At 39.8% G+C, this 27,266-nt stretch overlaps 1 protein-coding gene and 1 long non-coding RNA gene across 2 annotated transcripts in view; one reads left to right on the plus strand and one right to left on the minus strand.

Annotated features, from left to right (window-relative positions):
- Positions 1 to 665: 665 nt before the first annotated feature.
- The window catches only part of LOC120879780 (cytochrome P450 3A24), a 43,336-nt gene continuing 16,735 nt past the window's right edge, over positions 666 to 27,266 (minus strand). The window contains exons 5-13 of the mRNA XM_040262804.1: positions 24,508 to 24,621; positions 24,173 to 24,261; positions 20,462 to 20,610; positions 14,032 to 14,159; positions 12,882 to 12,948; positions 8,917 to 9,077; positions 6,012 to 6,238; positions 3,534 to 3,696; positions 666 to 1,282 (exon numbers count right to left, since the gene is read on the minus strand). Coding sequence (XP_040118738.1) covers positions 1,187 to 1,282; positions 3,534 to 3,696; positions 6,012 to 6,238; positions 8,917 to 9,077; positions 12,882 to 12,948; positions 14,032 to 14,159; positions 20,462 to 20,610; positions 24,173 to 24,261; positions 24,508 to 24,621 — 1,194 coding nt within the window. The 3' untranslated portion in view covers positions 666 to 1,186. The remainder of the gene's footprint in view (positions 1,283 to 3,533; positions 3,697 to 6,011; positions 6,239 to 8,916; positions 9,078 to 12,881; positions 12,949 to 14,031; positions 14,160 to 20,461; positions 20,611 to 24,172; positions 24,262 to 24,507; positions 24,622 to 27,266) is intronic.
- Positions 1,233 to 19,720, plus strand: LOC120879979. The gene is made up of 3 exons (XR_005724919.1): positions 1,233 to 1,320; positions 5,272 to 5,279; positions 19,708 to 19,720. It is a non-coding gene; the product is annotated as an uncharacterized LOC120879979 (long non-coding RNA).

Genomic DNA, 27,266 nt, shown 5'->3' on the forward strand with positions numbered 1-27,266 from the left:
AAATATGTACCCGAAAAAAGTAGATTTAAACCATGAAAGATAGCTCAGTTGGTAAAGAATCCACCTGCAATGCAGGAGGTGGTGGTTTAGTCACTGAGTCATGTCCGAATCTTGCGATCCCATGGTCTGTAGCCTGCCAGGCTTCTCTGTCCATGGGAGTTTTCAGGCGAGAATACTAGAGTGGGTTGCCATTTCCTTCTCCAGGGGATCTTCCCAACCCAGGAATTGAACCCAGGTCTACTGCACTGCAGGCAGATTCTTTACCGACTGAGCTATGAGGGAAGCCCAGTTCAATTCCTGAGTCCAGAAGATCCGCTGGAGAACAGATAGGCTATCCAATCCAGTATTCTTGGGCTTCCTTATGGCTCAGCTGGTTAAGATTCCACCTACAGTGCAGGAGACCTGGGATTGATCCCTGGCTTGGGAAGATCCCCTGGAGAAGGGAAAGGCTACCCACTCCAGTGTTCTGGCCTGGAGAATTCTATGAACTGTATAGTCCATGGGGTCACAAGAGTGGGATATGACTGAGCGACTCTCACTTTCATAATTTCTAAGAAATGGGCAAAACACTGCGGATTAATTCTTACCTATGTAATATAACAAACAGCAGTTTTGAAAAAGGCCTCACCCACCAGGAATTTTGATGGCCAAATGTTTAGTCACTGCTTATCCCTGATTTAGATGTACATATTACCCTAAAGTGCAGGATGGTATCAGATAATACTCTTGTAAAGAGAGGTTTACAGAGTTCCTCAATAGAATATTTAGTTTGAAATATATAAAATAAAAGCTGTGATTTATTAAAATATGTCAGAACTTTAGTCACCACAATAATTCTTGTGTTCATTAATTCACTGATAAAACTGTTGAGACACTTTCTTTCTTGATCAGTGCTCTGGAGGAGTAGATGTTACTAACTGGGGGTGGGTGGAGATGGTCCTCTGAGAATCAGATAAGCTGAGTGTACGTATCTGGCCCTCATTAGTCACCTCTTTCATGTTACACAATATATGACACCACACAGACACTGAGAAAGCTAAACGAATGTGCAGATACCCTAGGCATCCAGCAAGTGCCATAGATGAAGCCCGTCTTTATTTCTGAGTTTTATCCCAAAGTAAATCAAGTCCCCCGAAACTGTGGGACACAGCTCCTTGAAGAACAAAGCCCAGGTCCTTAAGGGAAGTCAAGCTCCACTTATGGTCTCATCTCTGAGCACAACCTTCAGAACAATGGGTTTTTCTGGTCTTATAAGTCCTTGACTGTTTATCTTCAAGGGGATCTGCAACAGTTAAGAGAACCAGTGAATGAAGCAAAATAGTCAAGATCCATTACAGAGAACAATGCTTTACAGCAACATACAAGCTATACATCGTGTACATTTGATTTTTTTTTAAAATAAAATTCAATGTGTTTAATAGCTATAGGGACAGACAGGCTGTCAATGTTTCCTTGGTTAAACTTTAACAGTTTATGACTTTCAGAAAATTGGTCTATTTAACTTGCTATAAAATACATGGGCATAAAGTCATTTCTAGTACTCCCTTGCTATTCACCTTAAAAAAATTGTTTTAATTCCTCTTTTACTGAGATATAAATGATCAACAGTATAAACATTTGACTTACATATATGTGAAATTACTACCACAATAAGTTTAATTAACATCCATCAACTCATAAGAGATAGAAAAAGAAAAAATACTGTTTTCCTCTCATGAGAACTTTTAGCATCTACTCTCTTCTACTATATAAAAATGTCAACTATAATCATCATGTTTTACACAATAATTCTAATACTTATTTATCTATAACCAGAAGTTTGTACCTTTTGATCACTTTCATCCAGTTTCCCCTCTTTATCTTTGATTCTCTATATTTACTCTGTAAGTTATGTCAAGACTGGATAGTGAAAGCAAAAATTGCACAAAATATCAACTGAGCACTATGCCTATGAAGCATTTTGCCTGTTGTTTTAAACATCCCCTGGTTCCAAGTGCAGGGCAAATGGTGAACTTCTGAAGACCTACAGTGGTTTGTCTGAGATTTTTAGCCCCGTTCTCACCCAGTCACTCCTGGGTTGGGGGAACCAACAGAGTGACCTTCTAACCCTGGTTAACTGAAGAAGCAAGGAGCTGTGGAGGGAGAAGCCCCAGCCCATGGGGTACTGGGTGGAGCTTGCAGGGGGCATCTGCCCTTCCCAGAGGTGCCTGATGCTCCCTTTCTCTCAGGGCTGAGTCCTCTGTGTGTACACACTTACAGGACACCCACACAAATGCCTGCAAGTAAAATGGAAACATCTTTATCCTCTTCTTCCCTGAGAAAGCTACTCAAAGGGAGCAGCTGCTTACTAAATGTAGAAATAAATGTTATTTTAGGGTCATGCTTGAGATGAATCAATGCCAACTGTTCTGTGTGCTCCTCAGAGAGTGATTCCAGGTCTTTCTATAACTGCAACAAATTGTTTTTTTCAAACGGTATGCATTTTCCCTGCAGATAGACACACAGACACATAAAACAAGCAAGCACACAAATGACATCTGTTAAATTTTTAAAGTTCAAATTGTTCCATATTTTTGTCCAAGAGCTCTAATCAACTGCAAGTCACTCCTTAAACAGTTGCCTGATGACATCAAGGCACCACTGGGCATTTATGGAAGGAATAAAATGAGGGGACACAGTTAAAGACCTTCTTAGGTACAAAGGGAACAAGACCCAAACTGGCTGGTTCAGGGACAAAGTATTGTTAGGTGGTAGAACCCATGACGCCAGCCTGTGGTACCTGTAAACACAGCAGAGGGGAGAGTGGGCTCTGGCCTGGATGGGCAGGCTGCATGGAGGGGCTCGGGACTGAACTGGAACTTGAAGGGGGAGGATGGACTGTAGATGGGAAGGGTGGACAGGAAGGACACACAGTCATTCTGAGAATGTAAAGGGAGCCCAGCTGGACGGCAGCAGGATCCCTGGCAGGTGAGGGGCTGTGGGAGCCCTTCCCATCCGGCAGAAATGCTTTCACTCAGGGATCACTGTGGCTGCACAGAAGGATCAGTGGGGGTGCCCTCGACACCACACTCTGGGGAAATTATTTTAGAGAGTCTGAGATGACCTCAGCACTGGGATAATGCTCCCCAGTAATTTCTTTATACAAACAGTGGCTGAGAGTCACTGTCAGAAGTTTCTGTAAGTTCCCGTGGAGAAGGGCATCACTGAAAAGTCATGACATGGTCATCTCTGCTCTCACGACTTTGTGCAACATTTTCCTTCCTTCTAGTGGACGTGACACCAAATTTTAAAAGTTGCTCATATGACTTTCAAAATAAATAAATAAATAAAAGTTGCTCAAGTTCACTGACTTTGTATAGTCATGTCGTGCTGCCTTGACTCTAGATGACCTTTATAGTTGGGTCTTTATGAAGCCACAGACCTAGTCCTGCAGGGATAAGTCTTATACATACAATCTTATAGACACAGAGAAATATATCTTGGTTTAAAAATTCCCAATAAAACATTATTTATGCAGATAGTTAACTGCTAACCTGTGTTTCTTTACAAGGTTTGAAGGAGAAGTTCTGCAGGACTCTGACAATAGCAAGTTTCATATTCATGATGGCAAACCTCATGCCAATGCAATTTCGGGGTCCAGTTCCAAAAGGCAGGTAGACATAAGGATTTATGCTGTCCTTGTTCTTCTTACTGAACCTGAATCCACAACAGTAGATGAAACAAGTGAATGAAACAGAAAAATCACAGAAGCTTCAGGTCTGAAGTTTTAACTTAAACCCTCAACCAGTAGCATAAGGGAGACTCCTGTGGGTGAGTAAGTGAATCCTGCTGTGGTGATTTTGCTGTGAGAAAGGTAAGCCCCAAAGCCTTCCCATTCTCCAGATCCTACAGGAGCTTTCAGTCCGGGTGAGAAAATAAGATGAAGTCTGTTTAAAGAAAATGTATCTTTAAATATGAAATTTACATTTAGGGTGGTGAGATGCTCACACTCTGAAAGGCAGTTAGGAAATGAGACTGATTGCAGGAAGAATGGGTTCCTGCCTCCATGAACATTTATATTGGTCACGTGCTCAGAGACGAAGGAAGCAGCAGAAACATCTTTGAATATTTAAATTGTTAGTTTTCTGTTGTTTTCCCTTTGCTTCCTCTTGTGTGGGTATGTCTCTTTCTCCCACACACAGAGGTTGCTGAGGTCAGTAGATTCACGAGGGCATATGACTCTACTATACTCTGGTACAATCACTGATTTTTTTTGTCTATCTGTTCCACAAACCGATAAAGTCCATGATGGCTAGACCTCTGCTTTATTCAAATCTGACTCCTCAGATTTGGATTTGGAGAAGTGATAATGGCATTATGGTTGTGTTTATTTTAAACAGTCCTATTATGGAAAATATTCTGGAAGAATACAGACAATGTGACTGTAGCTACATGGGAAATTAGTCAAAGGGCAGCATCTGAGCGCTGCAGACCTGGGTGGAAGGCTGTTGAGCAGGGAATGGACACATACTGACACATTAAAAACAATTCATATAACCTGTAACTATAAACTGTACTGTGTATATGTCAAAAACTCTTTATAATTGGCTTTAACATTTGGATTTCTCACTTCCTGGCCCAGACCCTGACACACACAGGTGAGCACTAACTCTCTGCTTGACGGCTGAGTGAATCAAAGGGAAGTACAGTGAGTTGTCTCTTGTTTTACGTTCCTGATACTGCAGGAGGGGAAGCTGAAGTTGCTGAGCTTGAGGGAGACACAGAGGTTCCCTGGTCTAGAACAGAGGACTTGGTGGACTCTGACTCTTCTTTCAACAATGCTAAGTACAGGTTATGCTAGTACTACGGACAAAAGGGTGAACGAGACACAGTCCCTGCCATCAGGGAGCTTATAGTCAGGAGCTCATAAAAGTCTAGATCCCAGACAGTGCCCTAAAATGTGCAATCCAAATTTTGCTCACCATAAAATAAATGAGAGAGCATCATCCATTTTCAGATCCAATCTGTGTCCAAACCAGAACCTGGCTCTGAATTCCCAGAAGACAATGCTTAACCTCTCCAACGGGGGTGTCTAGATGTCTAGAGAGCAGAGGACTTCTCTTTGGAAGGTCAAAAAACATGGAGGCAAAAGGGAGCTGGCCCAGGTCTACAGCCACAGACAGAACCAGGCCACCTATGTCTCCTCCATCCTCAGTGAGGCTGCTGGAACCACCTGGGATGAGACCACTAGGTCTTCAGCCTACAATCCCAAAATAATAATGGAGGAAACAGCAGCCAATGTTTAAAGAAATGGAAATGTGGGAATGTTAGTGATGAATTCAAAGAGCTAAGGAGAACAGACAGAATAATATAGCTGTTAAATAAATTATAGCAGATGCAACAATTATATATATATATTTTTTAAAAACACAGAATGCCATTTATAATTTACTGTTAAATATAGTAAGCAACAGAAAAAAATCACACTATATGTAATGCCATTCTAAGCTTTAACAATCTGTATATGCATAGAAAAATGTCCTTGGGACTTACATTGCGCTATTAATGAGGCCTATCTTCAGCTATTGGGCTTCCCTAGCGGCTCAGTGATCAACTATCCACCTGCCAATGCAGGAGACATGGGTTCAGTCCCCGGGTAGGGAACATCCCCTGGAGAAGAAAATAGCAAGCCACTCCAGTCTCCTTGCCTGGAAAATCCCACGGACAGAGGAGACTGGTGGGCTACAGTTCATGAGGTCACAAAGAGTCAGAAATGACTTAGTGACTAAACAACAACAAAGCTTAAGGTTTTAGAAATGAACAACTAAATTTTTCTCTCTTTTTTTTTTGTTTATGGTTGGTAAAGTTTTTAATCAAATAATATCATTCTTGGAATAAGAAATACATTTAACAATAAAAAGATGTAAAATAAAATGATTGTAGAGTCACATATTTGTCACCCATAATGAGAGTTGTCAGAATACACTCTGAGCAACTGGATCAGGAGGGTCCCCTTCCCTGGGGTCTTGTACCTTTCAGGACAGAACTCCTCAGGCTCTGGCCAGAGCTGTGGGTCTCTGTGAAGCACAGAGATTGGCACCGTCACTGCTGTCCCTTTGGGAATGGACACCCCATGGATTTCCACATCCTTCTTACAGAGCCTATCAAGTCTAACAGCAATTGGAAACATTCTGAGAGTCTCATTCACCACCATGTCAAGATACTCCATCTGTGCTAGGACATCGTAGGTTGGAGGCGCCTGGGAAGAAAAATACAGATTTTGATAAATTAATAATTTGGATCACCCTTCAACACCATCTATATAGTCCTATTTAAATGTTAGGAGCTCCAGGGAATAATTTAAATTTGGTAAAGGACCTTAGTATTTATAGACATTACTCTCATGTCCTTTGACCTCTCAATGCCCATTGACTGTACAGTAGTTATGACAAAAGAAGAAAATTAGGACAACCGTCTAAACAGTGTGAAAAACCAGAGGTTATCAGGGAGTGTATTTTCTCTCTCATGAGAACAAACATGACCAACAGACTAGGACCCTTACTCTTAAGTGAAAAAAGCCAAGTCACCGTTTCTTTTTAAAATGAGGCCATACATCTGTTCAAAGGAAAGACATGTAACAGAGCAAATACCCTATTCAACATGAAGGTTCTTAGATGAATACTCTTGACTGCTCATTCTCTTCATTATACATGTACAGTCCAGAAACAATATATGAAAACTCTATAAATAACTTGGGGAGAAACGAGTTCCTTTCTAAATCAAATCCGCAAATGAATGAGAACACAATTTCAGAAGCAGGGAAGTTACAAGAGGATCAGAACCCCACCCTCTTCTGCTAGAAGAGTCTCCTGTTGTCCTTGTGGGTGTGACCCTAAGGTCTGAAGGTCTAAACAAGCCACTCAAGCCCCAGTGGCCAGCTCTCCAGACACCACAAAGAACTCCAGTTTGGGCTGAGATTTAAGACCACTGGGGGTGATACATGGCTGTCACGTGGCGTTATATTTAAGGAGCAACATTGTAGAGGGTAAGAGTGCCTCAGGAGCCAACACCCTGGATCACAGCTTGACTAGATCAGCACCATGTACACGACTAGTGTCTGGAAGTATTTCATCTCCCTGTAGCTCAGGTTTCTCTTATGTTACATGGAGACAGATGGAGCTGACCCTCCAGAGGGTTGTGTGGCAGAGACACTCACTGCTCACCCAGCATCCATGTTGGCCTCATTTTCCCCATCCCACTTGAAGTTAAGGCCAAATCAGCCAACAGGCTGTGAGGTGATTATGTCAGTTCAGAGACAAATCATGTGAACCCTGGAAAGCAACTCTTGAGTTCCATATTCCACAGATGACAAGAAGGTCTCATGTTCCAGATAAGGCAGCTACAAGATGGTGGAAGCTCTGAGTAGGTTTTCCTTCACAACTCTGTGAAGCAGAGCTGTCCACTCCATCCTCCACTAACAATCCATGTTGAATCTGTAGACATAGATTGAAGTAAACCTTTGCTATGAAAGCCCCTGAGATTCCAGGGCTTGTCCGTTACTGAGAAATAACCTACCTCTCCTGACTAATAATTTCTCAAAAATTAAACACATTCATAAATAGAAAGTATTTAGAACAGACATATATAGTAAGAAGTACATATTAGCCAGTACTAGTGTTATTGTAAGTATTCTTATAAAAAGGAGAGAATGTAATGCCATAGGTAACCTCAGTCTGTTAGTGACCATTCAATCTTCTTGTTCTCAAGAGAATCCCAATATGGGGTTTACCAGAGAAGAAATATCATCTCTAATTTATGCAGGCCCTACAAAGTATTTGAAGGACCTAGGATTCTGAAAGGTCATAAGACTTGTCCAAAACCAGTCAGGTCTCATACTCGTGTCCTCTGTTTCCTACCGTATATCCTTTCTTGTACAGCAGGCTTCACCTAGTCTAAAGTTTACACTGGGCAGCAGACTAAATTAATGGTCCCAATTCTCCACCATTTCCTCTGTCCATTCCCTTCGCCATTAACTCTGCGATGCCCTCCCATTATGACTCAGGTTGGTCACGTGGCTCAACCTGACCAGTGGAATATTCACTAAGTGTAATGCTAGCAGAGTTCTGAAAGTCATCCACGGGATTAGGCCTCTTGCTCATGACATCTACAACTGCCTCGAGAAACAGACATGTGGAGATTGAGACATGTGAGGAGCATGTTTGGAGTTGAGTTCATCCAACCACTTAGCTAAGGGCAACTGAGATCAGCCAATGCACAGACCACAGCAAGTCCAGCCAACATCAATAGGTAACTGTGCAGACACCATAAACTTGGGAAACTCTAGGAGATAGTGAGGGACAGGGAGGCCTGGTGTGCTGCAGTCCATGGAGTCACAAAGAGTCCAAAATGACTTAGCAACTGAACAACAACAAATGCAGACACCAGAGTAATAAGTGATGCCACTGAAGTTCAGTGAATTTTAGCTGGGATTATTCTGATAACTGATACCACTGGACCAACACTTTTTTTCAAAATACTTATATTGCTGTGAGTAGCATGAAGTACTTATGCTTTCTCCCTTTGTTTTGTATGCTATACATCCTTCCTAAATGTGTGGTGCTCAAGTGCTTAGTCTTCTCCAACTCTTTGCAATCCCATGAACTGTAGCCTAGCAGGCTCCTCTGTCCATGGATTTCCCAGGCAAGAATACTGGAGTGGGCTGCCATTTCCTACTCCAGGGGATCTTCCCAGTGCAGGTATTGAACCTGCATTTCCTGCACTGGCAGGAGGATTGGATTCTTTTCCACTGCACCACCTGGGAATGGAAGTAAATGATTTGATGCTTATGCTTTGGGCAAAAACCTCATAAGAAGTAGAGAGAAGACAATCATGCTAAATCTTCACCTTCCCCCTCTTTCTCCAGGTGTCATCACTCACCTTATTGGGGAAAGTCGCATCAATCTCCTCCTGCAGCTTCTGCTGGACCTCAGGGTGAGTGGCCAAAATATACAAAAGGAAGGAAAGCGTATTGCTAGTGGTCTCATAGCCAGCAAAAATAAAGATAACACTCTGGGCCATGAGTTCTTGGTCAGAGAGAGCTAAAAAGAAAGTCAAAACATTTTAGGTAAAGCATGGCAATGTAAAAATCACAGTTTAGATGATGAGACATTCCAGTGTAATTCCCAAACCCCTAGGGGAATCATGTAAAAGTAATTCAGAATCAAACAGCGATTTCCACTCTGTGTCTGCCTCACAGAGCCAAGAAAAAGCCAAGAACTGTTTTAATTGAGTTTTTCCCGAGTCTCTACTATTCTTGGCCCTCTGTTCCTGGCAATACCATAGCCCCACCAACACAGCTGGGTAATTTCAAGAGATGGCATTTCTGTCTAAAATCTAGTGTTATCAATGTGTCCCTTAGAGAACTGTAAAAGAACTATAGCTCCAAGTAAAATGGAGTAGCATTCCCTTCTAGAATATTTTAAATTATTCTACTTAAGGTACAGTTTGATTTTGTTTTTTTGAGAGATTTACAGTACTAAGGCTACATGGTAGGGAAATTAAATTATATTTTATCAAAACTTGTTTCCAGGAACATAAGAGTACAATATTGGGCTACAGTTAAACTCTTGCTACTCAAAGAGTGGTCCATGGACCAGCAGCATGAGCAGGATCTAGAAGCTTAATACAAATTCAGTGTCTCAAATCCCAAACACCTAGAACTATGGAAACAACCCACATGAACTTTCATGAGATGTGGAGATGTATGTGCACAATATAGCCTGAGAGGCATGAATTATGTCCTTGAGAGTCATCAGGTAATACAAGACCTGGGGCACAAGTCTTCAAGGGGATGATTGAGATATGTATAGAAGCTACAGAAATCAACAAAAAGCTTAAAGAGTTGTGACGATCCTAGTCTAATCAGTGGCGTTAAAATAGCAGAAGAAAGAATGTGTGCATATAAGGACATAGGCCAGTGTGAAATATAGAAAAATTAGGTCCAGGGAGTAGAATTAGCAATGCTGATTCAACTCCGGCCTGAAGGTCATCCTCTCAGTACACACCCCCTCTTTCTGCTCTTCTTTACTCTTATCAAACAGCCCTGTGATTATACACTGGTCTCCATTTTTATTTTCTCCCGAGAGACCAAACATGCTCAGGCTCTCAGCTATTTGATGGGACTGAAGTAGGATCTTTGTTACTTAGAGCACTCAACTCAACATGGTACCTGCCCCAAACAAGCAATTATCAATAAAAGCAATACAAAATGAGTGCAATAAAGATCTACAAAGTTCTAATTCCCTAGTGATGATATCTGTGATTTATTACCAATAAATTCAACCATCAAATTCTTTCTCCAGTTAGCATAAACCGCATAATACTCAAAGTTTAGAGTTATGCTAATATATCATTCTTCAAATTTTAATTGATGAAAATTAAATACAATTTAGTATTCAGGTTTCAGTGGCACTAGTCACATGTCAAGTCCTCAACAGACATTTATGCCTAATGATTACTATATTGAACAGAACAGATACAGAATATTTCCTTCATCACAGGAAGTTGTATTGAATCATGTACTTAGAAAAATATTAGATGATAATAATAGATAGATAGATATGCTGCTGCTATTGTTGCTAAGTCGCTTCAGTCATGTCCGACCCTGTGCGACCCCATAGACGGCAGCCCACCAGGCTCCACTGTCCCTGGATTCTCCAGGCAAGAACACTGGAGTGGGTTGCCATTTCCTTCTCCGATGCATGACAGTGAAAGTCACTCAGTCACTCCCTGGAAAATCCCATGCAAGAGTGCTGGAGTGGGTTGCCATTGCCTTCTCCAAGATAGATATAAGTAGGCATATAAACAGGTATAGACATATTGAGAATGGGATGCAGTTTATCCCTGCTTTCAAGAACTAATTTTACAAAATTCATTATTTTGTGAGATGGTTATCAATCCATTTATAGCTTCAGATTAATCATATAGGAGTATTCATGTCATAGAATTAAAACACACCAGGGTCTTTTTGTTTGACAGAGAGAGAGCATGTTTACATCAGTGATTTGTGGTAGATACAGAAACATTTTTTTATTTAACATAAGTGTAAAAATATTTGATGTTCTGACAGTTGTCCACTGAGAGGATCTGGAAGCAAAGAAACCCTAGAAGCAATGAGCATTTCTAGAACCCAAATTTTGGGTTCTAAATACCATTTCTCACTAAATAGAACCAGAACTTCTTAAGAAACGGCTTATTCCAGGGGAAATAGAAGAGAAAGCTGGAATGCCTTGCATTAGGAAGTGAGGTTCTTGGAAAATGATAAATGAAAAGGATACAGGATACTCTGTATACCACAGTGGTAGACAGACATCATTATACATTTATCAAAAGCCACAGAATGTACAATACCAAGATTGAACCCAAGTGGAAACTATTGTCTTTGGGTGATAATAATGTATCAGTGTAGGTTCATTGATTGTAACAAGTGTATCACTCTAGTATGGACTTCTGATATTGAGGAAGGCTATATGTAGGTGGGGGCAGAATGTATTTTGGTAAACTCTCTATTCTTCACTCAATTATGCTTTTTAAATTTCTGCTAAAAAATAGCCTAAAAAATATCTAAGGAGAAAAATAAAATATATATAGGAGCCCACTTGAAAGGGCTCCAGTGGACAAACCTGACAATTTGAAAATCAAATTGAAGAGTGATGTGAGAGAGTAAGTTAGTTATACATGAGATTATCCTGATATAAATAAATAAATGATTGGGGGAGAATGGAGAGCTCTCCCTATGAAAGAATATCAGCTCATAAACACAGAAGAATGACGGGTTTTGAAAGGTATCATGTGTTGATGTATTGCAAAACCAATACAATATTGTAAAGTAATTAGCCTCCAATTAAAATAAATAAAGATGGTAATGATAACCCTGTATGCGAGACAGCAAAAGAGACATAGATGTATAGAACAGTCTTTTGGACTCTGTGGGAGAGGGAGAGGGTGGGATGATTTGGGAGAAAGGCATTGAAACATGTATAATATCATACATGAAACGAATCGCCAGTCCAGGTTCGATGCATGATACAGGATACTTGGGGCTGGTGTACTGGGATGACCCAGAGGGATGGTATGGGGAGGGAGGTGGGAGAGGGGTTCAGGATGGGGAACACGTGTATACCCGTGGCAGATTCATGTTGATGTGTGGCAAAACCAATACAATATTGTAAAGTAATTAGCCTCCAAGTAAAATAAATAAATTTATATTAAAAATAAATTTATATTTTTTAAAAAGTCTGCCTCAGGTTTAGGAAAAAAAAGAAAGGCATCATGTTGTAATCATCATAGTAACAACAGTTTCAGTCAAAAACTATCCATGAATGATAAAACCAGTGGGTGACAATTTGAAGAGGAACAGAATGTTTACAGTCTCAAAGGCTTCTCCCAGAAGTTACATGTTAATAACAAAGGGGAAAAAAATACACTTTACAGTACAGTAAGCTGGTGAACACAAGTTTAAAAGTGTTCCAACTTGAGGTCACCAACAATGGGGCAATGTGCCCCCTGATGAATGCAGGGATGAAGCCTTGATGCAAATTTCCAGGCAGAGGTTCTGACTTGGTGGGTCTGGAGGAGCCTGAGAACTGATATCGGAACCAAGCTCCCCAGAGGTTCAGCTGTAAGTAATCCACATCATAACTGACTGTTCTTCAATCTCTGAACAAAATTGTGCCTGCAAACTTCCAGGAAGTACCACAGTCTAATCTTTCTTTCTGCACAAGTGTCTTTCTTCAATTTGGCAGAAATTCCCATCTGCCTGGAAAACTTCCTGCACATTTTCAGAACTGCCCCCTACCTCTGCATCTCCCCACTGTGACCCCTCTGAAGCTCTCCTTGATTACCTTTATGATTGTCTGTTTCTTTGGAATTCTGAGAGTTAATCATCAACTGAAGAAAGTCCACACGTGGCTGTAAGCAGAAAGAAATTTCTATGAAAGAAAGTTACTTGTGAAGTCATAGACAAATCAGGAGTGCAGTATTTAACGTCTTTCCTGAGAGTATGGCCCCTTATAGAGCAGCAGTCTGACTAGTATTGCCTGAGTCCTCAGTGAACTAATATTCACCTACAGACCTTGGAGAACATGACGTTTCCCAGAGAGAAACCCGCCATCATGTCAACTGCTTTCTGGTCCTCACTCTCTCTGATCTTTGGTTTCTCTGGCTTTTGAAACAGCTTTTCTGCCAAAGAGTTGCCTGCTGTCTCTCCTGTCACACCTGTTTGCTCAAGAGAAAACCCATGACTTCGATCCTTTTTTTCTTCCAATTTAAATTCCTAATGAATTACCACACAAATTAATCCCCTCACATTTGCAAAGTACTTTGGAAGCTTGTATAGAAGCATCTTCAAGGCCTTGACCCTTTGAGAACTCTATACAGTCTTCAGTGACATCTTGGGTACAAAACCCTCAGTCCCCCTGACCTGCAGACATGCTTGTGCTGGCCTCCAGGCTTCATGAAAGTAAAGGTGGGTTAACCAGCTTGCAGCCTCATGGCCCAGAGAAGACCCCTGTCCGTGCCAGACTAGGAGTGGGCTCCAATTTAACACAGAATTCACTCCACCAGCTGCCTGATGGGGCTTTTCATTACACAATCTATAATATAGGAGTCTTGGAATCAAAGTGATTCTTTACCAGTATGACATCTTGGGCATCTATAATATCAGTAAAACCATTTTTAAACAGTAATTCTTATCCTTTAACAGTTTATTGAATGGAAGTGGTAAAGCTTTCATCTCAACAATATTTATGCAATGACATACTAATGTGCATGCCTACTATTAAAACATCACTCTCTGGCCCATTTTCTTATTTTTTCCCCAATCTCCACCTTTCTCATCCCTCCACAATGATATGTTAATAACCCCCCAGTTCTAAAATCTATACTTCTCTACATATCTTTTAAAAAATACAGAGAAGTTCACAAATCATATGTGTACAGGTTAACAAATTTTCAAACAGTGAATACCCTCATGTAACCACCACCAGATTTTACCTTTTGATTATCTTTGAGGCGACTTTCTTTTATCCTTTTTACAGATTTTGTCAAAAAATTCACGGCATTTTTGGGAAACACGGTGATATTTAATACTTCAAAGATTGGGACAAGGAATGGAAAGAGTACTATAGAGAAGAGATAACAGAAAAGCACAGTGAAAATTCAAATTTTACACAGCAAGTATAATTTGCTCTATCTCTCAGAGACAGATACCAGGTTTCTCAACCAGAATAACTCCCTGTACGACCTTTGCTCAGACCTCCAAGCCAATGACTGAGCAAGGCCAAGTCCAGGGGCCATCACTATAGTAGTGAAATCAGTGGTCCTGTCGGCCTTTTGGAATGATCAAAAAAAACACAACACCACAGGATTATATTCCTTAACTTCATAGTTTTTTTATCTATTGGATTAGAATTTCCTTGGATAAATCACACTACAGTGTGCTACTCTAATTAACCATTTTGTACAAAAAACCATTCAAGATAGAAATAAAACAGTATATATCTTTTAACCACAATGGAATTAAATTAAAAATCAATAACCAAAATTGGGAAACTCACAAATACATGGAAATTAAACAATACACTCCTAAATAAACAATGAGCTGTATACTATATCAAATATACAACCAGGAATTACTTTGAAATAAACAAAAATGAAACTATTACTTACCAAGATGAATGGGATGTAGAAAAAACAGTGCTCATGGAAAAGTTTAAGGCTATAGATATCTACTTTTAAAAAGAACAAAGCCTTCAAGGCATGAACCTAACTTTCCACCCTAACTCACTGAAAAAAGAAGAGCAAACTCAACCTAAATCTAGAAGAAGAAATTAATAAAGACAAGAGCAAAAGTAATGAAATAGAGAGAATAAAAATTGAGAAGATCAATAAAACCAAAAGCTAATTCTGTGAAAAGAACTTTTAAGCTAGTGAAGTGAAAGTCACTCAGTTTTGTCTAACTCTTTTTGACACCATGAACTATACAGTTCATGGAATTCTCCAGGCCAGAATACTAGAGTGGGTATCTTTCCCTTCCCCAGAGGATCTTCCCAACCCAGGGATCGATCCCAGGTCTCCTGCACTGCAGGTGGATTATTTACCACTTGAGCCACAAGGGAAACCCAAGAATACAGGAGTGGGTAGCCTATCCCTTCTCCAGCAGATCTTCCCAATCCAGGAATTGAACCGGGGTCTCCTGCATTGTAGGTGGATTCTTTACCAACTGAGCTATCAGGGAAGCCCTTTTAAGCTAGATAGACCAAAGAGAGAGAGAGAACCCAAATATGTAGCATCCCAATGAAAGAGGAGAGATTACTGTTGACATTAAAAGAATGCCAGGAACAAGGTTCATCAATAAGTTAGATAACTTAGAGGAAGTAGACAAATTGCTTAAAAGACATGAAGTACAGAAGCTAACTCAAAAAGAAAGAGACAGTCTGAATTTTTCTATTAAAAATTATTAAACAGGAAGGTTGATTCCTCCAGCTTCATTCTTCTTTCTCAAGATTGCTTTGGCTATTCAGGGTCTTTTGTGTTTCCATACAAATTGTGAAATTATTTGTTTTAGTTCTGTGAAAAATATCATTGGTAGTTTGATAGGGTAGTCTACTCATTTTCACTATATTAATTCTTTCAATCCAAGAACACGGCATATTTCTCCATCTATTTGAGTCATCTCTGATTTCTTTCATCAGTGTTTTATAGTTTCTGTATAGAGGTCTTTTGTATCTTTAGGTAAATTTATTCCTAACTATTTTGCTCTTTTTGGTGCAATGATGAATGGGATTATTTCCTTAATTTCTCCTTCTGCTTTTTCATTGTTATTATATAGGAATGCAAGGGATTTCTGTGTATTAATTTTATATCCTGAAACTTTACTATATTCATTGATTAGCTCTAGTAATTTTCTCATGGCATCTTTAGGGTTTTCTATGTAGAGGATGATGTTATCTGTAAACACTGTGAGTTTAACTTCTTCTTTTTCAGTCTGGATTCCCTTTATTTCTTTTTCATCTCTGATTGCTGTGGCTAGAACTTCCAAAACTATATTGAATAGTAGTGGTGAGAGTGGGAACTCTTGTCTTGTTCCCGATTTTAGAGGGAATGCTTTCAAAGCAATATTGAGAAAGAATGGAACTGGAGGAATCAATCTTCCTGGCTTCAGACTATACTGAAAGAAAGTGAAAGTGTTAGCCACTCAGTCCTGTCTGACTTTTGTGACCCCATGGTCTATAGTCCTCCAGGCGCCTCTGTCCATGGGATTCTCCAGGCAAGAATACTGGAGTGGGTTGCCATTTCCTTCTCCAGGGGATCTTCCCAACACAGGAATTGAACCCAGGTCTCCTGCATTGTAGACAGATTCTTTACTGTCTAAGTCACCAGAGAAGAGTATACTACAAAGCTACAGTCATCAAGACAGAATGGTAATGGCACAAAGACAGAAATCAATATAGATCAATGGAACAAAATAGAAAGTCCAGAGATAAATCCACACACCAAAGACATCTTATCTATGACAAAGGAGGCAAAAATATACAATGGAGAAAAGACAGTCTCTTCAAAAATTTGTGCTGGGAAAACTGGTCAACTATGTGTAAAAGAATGAAACTAGAATATCTTCTAACACCATACGCAAAAATAAACTCAAAATAGATGAAAGGCCAAAAACTATAAATAGAGGAAAACAAAGGCAGAACACTCTTTGACATAAATCACAGCAAGATGCTCTAGGACCGACCTCCCAGAGTAATGGAAATAAAAACAAAAATAAACAAATGGGACTTAAAAGCTTTCCCACAATGAAGGAAACTATAAGCAAGGTGAAAAGATAGCCCTCAGACTGGGAGAATATAGTAGCAAATGAAGAAACTGACAAAGAATTAATCTCCAAAATATACAAGCAGCTCATGCAGTTTGATACCAGAAAAATGAACAGCCGAATCAAAAACTGGACAAAAGACCTAAACAGACATTTCTCCAAAGAAGATATAAAGATGACTAATAAATACATGAAAAGATGTTCAACTTCACTCATTATTCAGTTCAGTTCAGTCATTCAGTCATGTCCAACTCTTTGCGACCCCATGAATTGCAGCATGCCAGGCCTTCCTGTCCATCACCAACTCCCGGAGTTCACTCAAACTCATGTCCATCGAGTCGGTGATGCCACCCAGCCATCTCATCCTCGGTCGTCCCCTTCTCCTGCCCCCAATCCCTCCCAGCATCAGAGTCTTTTCCAATGAGTCAACTCTTCGCATGAGGTGGCCAAAGTACTGGAGTTTCAGCTTCAGTATCATTCCTTCCAAAGAAATCCCAGGGCTGATCTCCTTCAGAATGGACTGGTTGGATCTCCTTGCAGTCCAAGGGACTCTCAAGAGTCTTCTCCAACACCACAGTTCAAAAGCATCAATTCTTTGGTGCTCAGCTTTCTTCACAGTTCAACTCTCATATCCATACATGACTACTGGAAAAACCATAGCCTTGACTAGACGGACCTTTGTTGGCAAAGTAATGTCTCTGCTTTTGAATATGCTATCTCACTCATTATTAGAGAACTGCAAATCAAAACCACAATGAGGTATCATCTCACATGAGTCAGAATGGCCATTATCAAAAAGTCTACAAACAATAAATGCTGGAGAGGGCTTGGAGAAAAAGAAACTCTCTCACACTGTTGGTGGGAATGCAAACCAGTCCAGCCACATGAAGAACAGTGTGGAGAATCCTTAAAAAAAAGTGGGAATAGAACTGCCATATGACCTAGCAAGCCCACTGATAGGCATACACCCCAAGAAAACCAGAACTGAAAGAGACACATGTTCCCCAATGTTCATGGCAGCACTATTTACAATAGCTAGGACATGGAAGCAACCTAGATGTCCCTCAGCACATGAATAGATATGGAAATTGTGGTACATATACACAATGGAATATTACTCACTATAAAAATGAATGCTTATGAGTCAGTTCTAATGAGGTGGATGAACCTGGGGCCTATTATACAGAGTGAAATAAGTCAGAAAGAGAAAAAAATACTGTATATTAATGCATATATATAGAATTTGGAAAGAAAGTACTAACAATCCTACATACACGGCAGCAAAAGAGACACAGATGTAAAGAACAGACTTTTGGACTCAGTGGGAGAAGGCAAGAGTGGGGTGATTTGAGAGAATAGCACTGAAACATGTACATTACCATATGTAAAACAGATGACCAGTGCAAGTCTGATACATGAAGCAGGGCACCAAAGCTGGTGCTCTGGGATAACCCAGAGGGATAGGGTGTGGAGAGAGGTGAGAAGGGGATTTCAGGATGGGGAGACACATGTATACTTGTGACTGATTCATGTTGATGGATGACAAAAAACCTCATAATATTGTAATGTAATTATCTTCCAATTAAAATAAATTAATATACTGGAAAAAATTATTAAACAGAAACTACTCAAAAAGAAAGAAACAATGTGAATAGACCTATAAGAAATACAGTTTGATTTGATAATCAAGAAACTATCCACAACTTGACAATGAAAAGCTCAGGTTCAGATGGTTTCAACACTACTCAAATAATTAAAGAATTAATGCCAATTTTCCACTAATTCATCAAACAAATAGAATATGACAGAATACTCTGAAAGTCATTCTTCAGAATCAGTATTAACCTGGTGTGAGAAACAGAAAAGATAGTAGAGGAAAAAAAAACTATAGACCAATCTATCTTATGACCATGGATACACAAATCCTCAACAAAATACTAGCAAACTGAATCTACTAACATATAAAAAGATGTATACATCATATATAAGTGTACTTTATCCCAGGAATGCAAGGTTGTATAATGTGCTGCTTCAATAGAGTAATAAACAATGACCACACAATAATCTAATAGATTCATAAGAAGCATGTATCAAAAATCCAATATGTGCTTGTGATATTAAAAAAAAAAACCTCTCAGCAAACAGAAACAAAGGGACTTTCATCAACCTGATAAAAGGAATCTGAAAAACATTTAACAACTTACATAAACCCATAGTTAACACTAATACCTAATAATGAAAAACTGGATGATTTTCTCTAAGATTAAGACAAGGAAGCCTTTTCAACCACTTCTACCCAAAACTGGCAGATTCATGTTGATGTATGGCAAAACCAATACAATATTGTAAAGTAATTAAACATGATATTTTATACAGGGAATCCTAAGAAAACCACTAAAAACCTATTCAAAAAAATAAATAATTTCAGCAGGGTTTCAAGATACAAGATCAAGGCAAAAACCACTACAATATTGTAAAGTAATTAGCCTCCAACTAAAAGAAAAAGAAAAAAAAAGATACAAGATCAAAACACAAAATCAGTTGTATTTCTATATTACAATAAATAATATAAAGTGACGTTAAGAAAATAACTCCACTACGATAACACCAAAAAGAATAGAATAAGTAGGAATAAAATAAAAGACGTAAAATTTACACTCTGAAAACCTCAAAACCTTGTTGAACTAAATTAAGAAGATATAAGTAGATTAAAAACATGCCATCATCATGAATCAGAACATTTACATTGTCAAAATGGCACATTGATGGATATAAGATATTCCCTATCAAAACTCTAGCTGACCTCTTTGAATAACTGAGCTTAAATTCATATGAAATTGGAAGGGGCTCAGAGAAGACAAAATATTACTGAAAAAAATAATAAAGTTATAAGACTCACATTTCCTGATTTTAAGACTTACCATAAAGCTACATTAATCAAGGCAATGTGGCACTGGCCTAAGGATGGACATATATTCATGGAATAAAGTTTTGAATCCAGAAATAAACCTACTTGTCTATGGCCAACTGAACAATGAAAATATTTCCAAGACCATTCAGTGGAGACAAAACAGGCTTTTCAATAAGTGGTGCTAAGACAACTGGATACCTATAAGCAAATCACACCAGGACTATTGATTTAAGTAATAACTGAAATTTGTACCTTTTGGCCACCATCATCCAATTCTATCTCCCAAACTCTGTCTCTGGTAACCAAAAATCTGACATCATTTGTCTATGAGTTTGGATTTCTTCCTTTGATTCAATATATAGTATTTGTCTTTCTGTCTGACTTATCTCACTTAGCATGAGGTCCAGCCACATTGCTGCAAATGGAAGAATTTCCTTCCTTTTTATGGCTGAATAGTATTCGTTGTGTTTGTGTATGTGTGTATGCACACCACGTTTTTCCTATCCATTTATCCATCAATGGACACTTAGGTTATAAAAACCATTGAATTGCATATTTTAAATTGGTGCATTATATCTCAATAAACCTATGAAAAAGGAAGGAAGGGAGTGAAGGAGGAAGGGAGGAAGAAAGAATGAGAGGGAAGGAGGGACAGAAGGAGGAATACAGAAAAAGAAATGTAGTAGGACACTTACCTACTGAGAGAAGAAATGGATCGAGGACATTAAATCTTAAGAGCTTCTTGGCATTCTCCACAAAGGGATCTTGTGGGTTCCCAAGGGAATCAATACTCACTCCAAATGATGTGCTAGTAATCACATCCATGCTGTAGGCCCCAAAGACACTGAGTAGAGAAAGATAAACAAAGTTAAAATTGGGACCAGCTGACTATCCATATCCAACGTCAACAATAAAATCAGATGCCCAGGCAAGACAGGTCAAGAGCCATACTCTCTCAGAACCACCTGCTGGATCGCGGAAGACTGTCTGCTACTATCCCTCACTCCTGAGGTGGGTATGAGTGTGAATGATGCAGCTGCCCCTGTGCTGGGGGGATGGGGACACTAAGGCAAGTTAGACTCCCCCCCCACCGCCAAACTCAAGGAGCTCAGTCATAGGAGGATAGAACCCACAATCAGACAAAGGACAGTGGTGTGCTTTGACTATGGGCAATAAAAAGTGTATAAGGACTGTGTCTGAGCAGAGCAAAGGGAGTAAATTCACTCTTCCTGGGGAGCCAAGAAAGGGGACATCGATCTGGGTCTCACCTCACCACAGAACCTGTGCTCAGAGCTGATTCCCTTTTAGAGCAAAACCAGAGTTGACATACAATATCACATTAATTACAGGTGTAGAAGAGTGATTTTAAATACTCCATTTAAAGTTATTATTAAATACTGAATACATTCCTTGTTATGTACAGCCTATCCCTGTAGCACAATTATGTTATACTTTGTAGTCTGTGCCTTTTAATCCTCTATCCTATCGTGCACTCCCCTTCCTACTTCGCACTGGTAACCACCACTTTGTTTTCTACACTGTGAGTCTGTTTCTGTTTTGTCATATTGATATTTATTCATTTTAGTTTTAGATTCCATGTATAAATGATAACATGCAACGTCTGTCATTCTCTAACTTATTTCACTAAGCATGATACCCTCTAGGTCCATACATGTTGTAAATGGAACAGTTTCATTCTTTTATATGGCTCAGTAATATTTCTTGTGTGTGTGTGTATACACACGTGTGACACATCTTCTTTCAACATTCATCTACTGACAGATACTTACATTCTTCCATATCTTGGCTACTGTAAATAAAGCTGATAAAAGAAATGGGGTGCATGTACCTTTTCAAATTAGTATATTCATTTTCACTGGATGTATACACAGGGTGGAATTCCTGAATCATATCACAGTCCTCAGGCTGCAAAGCGTAAGATTTGGGTTCGATCCCTGGGTCAGGAAGATCCCCTGCAGAAGGGAATGGCTACCCAATCCAGTATTCTTGCCTGGGAAATCCCAAGGACAGAGGAGCCTGGCGGGCTACAGTCTGTGGGGTCACAGAGAGTGGGACATGATGGAACACAGACAATAGTTTTCTTTAAGCTTTTGGAGAAACCTCCATATGGTTTCCCACAGTGGCTGCATCAATTTACAGTCCACCAACCTTGTACCAGGGTTTCCTTTCCTCCACATCCTCACCCAAACTTACAAGTGTTGGCTGATTGTGTGATTTAGATATGCATTTCTCTGATGATTTGCAATGTTGAACATCTTTTCAACTGTATATCTTCCCTTGAAAAAATGTATTAAGATCTTCTGCTGATTTTTTATTGGGTTGTTATTTAGATTTTGAGTTGTATGAGACATTTATATATTTTTAGATACTAACCTCTTATCATCATATCATTTGCAAATTATTCTCCCATCCATTAACTAGGTGGTCTTTTCATCTCATCAATATTTTACTTCACTTTGCAAAAGATTTTTAAGTTCAATTAGGCAAAAATTAAAAATTAGGTCATTTGCTTATTTTTACTCTTGTTTTCTTTGCCTTAAGAGTTAAATCCAAAAACATACTGTTATGATTTATGGCAAAGCCCATTCTGCCTATTGTTTCTTCTATGTTTTAATGGTTTCCATTTAGATCTTTAATCCATTTTGAGTTTGTTTTTCTATAGGGTATAGGAAAATGTTCTAATTTCATTCTTTTACATGTAGCTATCCAGTTTTCAAAGCATACTTATTGAGGAGACTGTCTTTTCTCCACTGTATATTCCTGCCTCCTTTATCATAGATTAATTGACTCTAAGTATAAGGGTTTATTTTGGAGCTCTCAAATTTATTAAATTGATATGTGTCTGTTTTGTACCAGTAGTCTCTAGAATCAGGAACTAGACAAGGATGCCCATGCTTGCCCCTTCTACTCAATATAGAATTGGAAGTCCTAGTCATAGTAATCATACAAGAAAAAGTAAAAGGCATCCAAATTGGAAGGGTACATGTAAAACTATCATTGTTTGCAGATGAAATAATACTTTATATAGGCAACCCTGAAGTTCCAATAAAAAACTAGAATAAATGAATTCAGTAGAGTGGCAGGTAGTTGATTAATATGCAGAAATCTGTTGCTTTTCTATACAGTAATAAAGAACTGTAAGAAAGAGAAAATAATAAAACAATCCTGTTTAAAATCACATTAAAAGAATAAAACACCTAGGAATAAACTTAATCAGGGAAGTGAAAGACCTATACTATGAAAACGATAAAATGAAGGAAATCCAAACGGAAAGATGCTGCATGTACATGGATAGGAACAATTAATGTTTTCAAAATGTCCATACAACCCAAAGCAATCTATAGATCTAGCACAATCCCTATCAAAATACTTGTGGTACTTTTCACAGAACTAGAACAAATAATCCTCAAGTTTATATGGAACCATCAGTTCAATTCAGTTCAGTTCAGTTCAGTCGCTCAGTCGTGTCCGACTCTTTGCAACCCCATGAATTGCAGCATGCCAGGCCTCCCTGTCTTTCACCAACTCCCGGAGTTCACTCAAACTCATGTCCATCAAGTCGGTGATGCCATCCAGCCATCCAGCCATCTCATCCTCTGTCGTCCCCTTCTCCTCCTGCCCCCCAATCACTCCCAGCATCAGGGTCTTTTCCAATAAGTCAACTCTTCGCATCAGGTGGCCAAAGTACTGGAGTTTCAGCTTCAGCATCAGTCCTCCCAATGAACACCCAGGACTGATCTCCTTTAGGAGTGACTGGTTGGACCTCCTTGCAGTCCAAGGGACTCTCAAGAGTTTTTTCCAACACCACTGTTCAAAAGCATCAATTCTTCGGCACTCAGCTTTCTTCACAGTGCAACTCTCACATCTGTACATGACCACTGGAAAAACCATAGCCTTGACTAGACGGACCTTTGTTGGCAAAGTAATGTCTCTGCTTTTTAATATGCTGTCTGGGTTGGTCATACCTTTCCTTGCAAGGAGTAAGTATCTTTTAATGTTATGGCTGCAATCACCATCTGCAGTGATTTTGCGGCCCCAAAAAATACCATACAAGACCATAAATAGCCAAAGCAATCTTGAAAAAACAACAGAGTTGGAGGCATCATGCACCCTGGCTTAAGACCAAACTGTGTATTTTTGTCTCCCAGAATATCCAAGGTGACAGTTAAGTAGATAAATTAACCCTGGCTCACATACACAGAAGATACATTCTGATATTTTCATGAGCCACCACTCATTCTCGGGTGGCCAGTCAGAGTTGTAAACTATAATACTTACTCCTGTTTGGTCACTAGAGTAACTCAGCAGTAGGAAGTTGGCTCCAAGGCACGAAACACAAGGGTCTCCATGGAGCTCAGAGGACCAGCAGCTTCAGCCCTACTTACTCTTTCATGTTGACGGACGTGCCTTTCTCTGCTTCCTTCCTCAGGTTCCTCACCAACACATCTCCATACTTCCCAATGATAGGAAACATCTAGACACAAAACACAACAGCACTGGAAGTTAAATGTGGAGACTCAAGTTTTAGAAGAACCTGGTTTTCAGGGGCATGGAGCTTTAAGTGACATTTTATTATGAATCTGACTATGTCTCTTTTAGGATGTGAAGATAAGAACCATTTTAGGAAACTTAAATTTGGCACACCACTCCTTGGACAGGGATATGAATTTATTTTCTACCTTATTCTTTAAGTTGCTCATGGAAAACCCTCTTCTCTTACCTCCTTGAGCTTCCCACTAGTGAAGGTTGGAGACAGCAATGTCCGTATTCTCTTCCATTGTTCATCCTCAGCAACAGAAACAGCATTCTTCATAATTCCCATTGGACCAAAAACCTAGAATTGAAAGCAAAACACACTTTACCCTACCTAAGTGTTGGAAGTCTCAACAGTTGTGGAAAATGTGTTAATAATTTGGGAACAATGTATTCAACAAATCTTTACTGACTATCTATGTAGTACCAGGCCCTATGCTACATGCATAATAAACATTTATCCTGAATGTATAGGTTCCTGTGAATGTGGAAGAGACATTCACCTCCTTGATGTGGTTTCCTTCATATTCCAATCTCCTTTTAAACACAAATGACCCATGTAGTACGGAAAGGGTTCTTCCAGGGGGACAGAAGGGAATATGATCTAGTTCATCTTCCTGGGCTATGCAGAGAAGGGATTGGTGACAGACAGCCAGATAGCCTTGGCAGACTGCATTTTGCCTCAGGTTACTTTGGTCTTTACATATATTTACAGCCTGACCAATTGGAAAAAGGAATGTGTAGACATGGTGGGGGCTTTTTAAGTAGTACTAACTATGCAAAAGATTATGAATCTACCTGATATTCTGAAAAAAAAAAAATGCAATGATGTGGAAAACACTTCCCCCTACATTTTCCCCCAGGAATAGAAGGGGAAAGAAGACAACTCTACTTATCAGCTTGGGACAGGCGTACGAAGCAAACCTGTTTGAAAATCTCCTCAATCTTTCAAATTTATATTTTGTTTTAAAATAGATTGCTCCAACACTCATTCATGATAAAACTCACAAAATAGGAAGACAAAAAAAATTTCCTCAACTTGATAAAGAGCATCTACAAAAAGACCTACAGCTAATATCACTTTAATGATGAAATACTAAAGTGACATCTTCAACATAGGAGACTCATCACCAGAGTGGAGACTCCAGTCTTTGTTGTCTCACAATTAGATAGCCCACAGTAAATGAAAATAGGTCTAAGAAGTGTCAGCAATACAACAGAGCACACTTGAAAATAACTCACAAAAAGAGGAGAATAGATACATTTTGTTTACATCATCCCTTCCTCTAGGCCTGCACTGCTCAGCATCAAGAGGCATTTCCCCAGCCTGAGACATTTTCCCTTGCTGGAAAAATAAAAAATGACTAAAAGAGACACGATCAGTTACCTGTTTCTCCAGCCTTTCAGAACATTGCACAAATGACCTGCTTTGCTTTCACCCTTCCCAGAGACAAACAGAGCTGAGACATCTAGAGACAACTAGGAACAAAGAAGAAGGGCAGGGACTACCAGTGTCAACCACGCAGCAGGAGTGACTATGGTTCTCTGTACCCTGCTCTGCAGAAAACCCCAGAAACTTTGCTATGACAAAACCAAGTGCCAGCATAGTCACTGGAAAACCTCTGAAAATTTTCATGCTGATCACTCCCTAGGGTTCTACATTCAGTTCAGTTCAGTTCAGTCACTCAGTCGTGTCCGACTCTTGGCAACCCCATGAATCACAACATGCCAGGCCTCCCTGTCCATCACCAACTCCCAGAGTTTACCCAAACTCATGTCCATTGAGTCAGTGATGTGCAGACTCCAATTTCCTGCATCCTGTCTTCCCCCTCAACCCCAAAAGAGCTGCTCCAGCCAGTGATGCCCTGAGACCCAAAATGCACATCGGTTGCCAGCCCCTGATCTTTTGGGCTGGGCATGTGTAGAACCCCATCCCAGACCCCTGCAGCTGCTCAAGTGTCTATACTACATCAGTGGAAAGCAGTAGGTATGATGTGCTTTTGTAGCTACACAAACACACACACACACCTATCTGTCTTTATCTGTATCTATCGTCATCTGTCTATATCATCTGGCCTGCTATCATCTATCGACACAGAAAAGCATGGATTTACACTGATAATACATGCAGTGACTCCACAGACTAGTTTCTCAGTCTCTGAACCTGTGACTTCTCCAACAGTAAGAATTCTGGCTTCCATCATCCTTTCTATATTTTACTTTATCAATCCTCCTTTATGGACCCAATCCACAATGCATCCCTTTCCACTCACAATGCCCCCTCACCCTATGGGCCAACCTCACAAGTGAGTATTTTGGGTTCCCTTACCAGTGAAAGTGAAAGGGGCTTCCCTGATAGGTCAATTGGTAAAGAATCTGCCTGCAATGGAGTAGTTCAGTTCAGTTCAGTCGCTCAGTCGTGTCCGACTCTTTGAGACCCCATGAATCGCAGCATGCCAGCCCTCCCTGTCCATCACCAACTCCTGGAGTTCACCCAGACTCACGTCCATCAAGTCAGTGATGCCATCCAGCCATCTCATCCTCTGCCGTCCCCTTTTCCTCCTGCCCCTAATCCCTCCCAGCATCAAAGTCTTTTCCAATGAGTCAACTCTTTGCATGAGGTTGCCAAAGTACTGGAGCTTCCAGCTTTAGCATCAGTCCTTCCAAAGAAATCCCAGGGCTGATCTCCTTCAGAATGGACTGGTTGGATCTCCTTGCAGTCCAAGGGACTCTCAAGAGTCTTCTCCAACACCACAGTTCAAACGCATCAATTCTTCGGCGCTCAGCCTTCTTCACAGTCCAACTCTCACATCCATACATGACTACTGGAAAAACCACAGCTTTGACTAGACGGACCTTAGTCAACAAAATAATGTCTCTGCTCTTCAATATGCTATCTAGGTTGGTCATAACTTTTCTTCCAAGGAGTAAGAGTCTTTTAATTGC

The sequence above is a fragment of the Oryx dammah genome, unplaced genomic scaffold, assembly GCF_014754425.2.
Source record: "Oryx dammah isolate SB20612 unplaced genomic scaffold, SCBI_Odam_1.1 HiC_scaffold_2, whole genome shotgun sequence".
Classification (NCBI taxonomy): Eukaryota; Metazoa; Chordata; class Mammalia; order Artiodactyla; family Bovidae; genus Oryx; species Oryx dammah.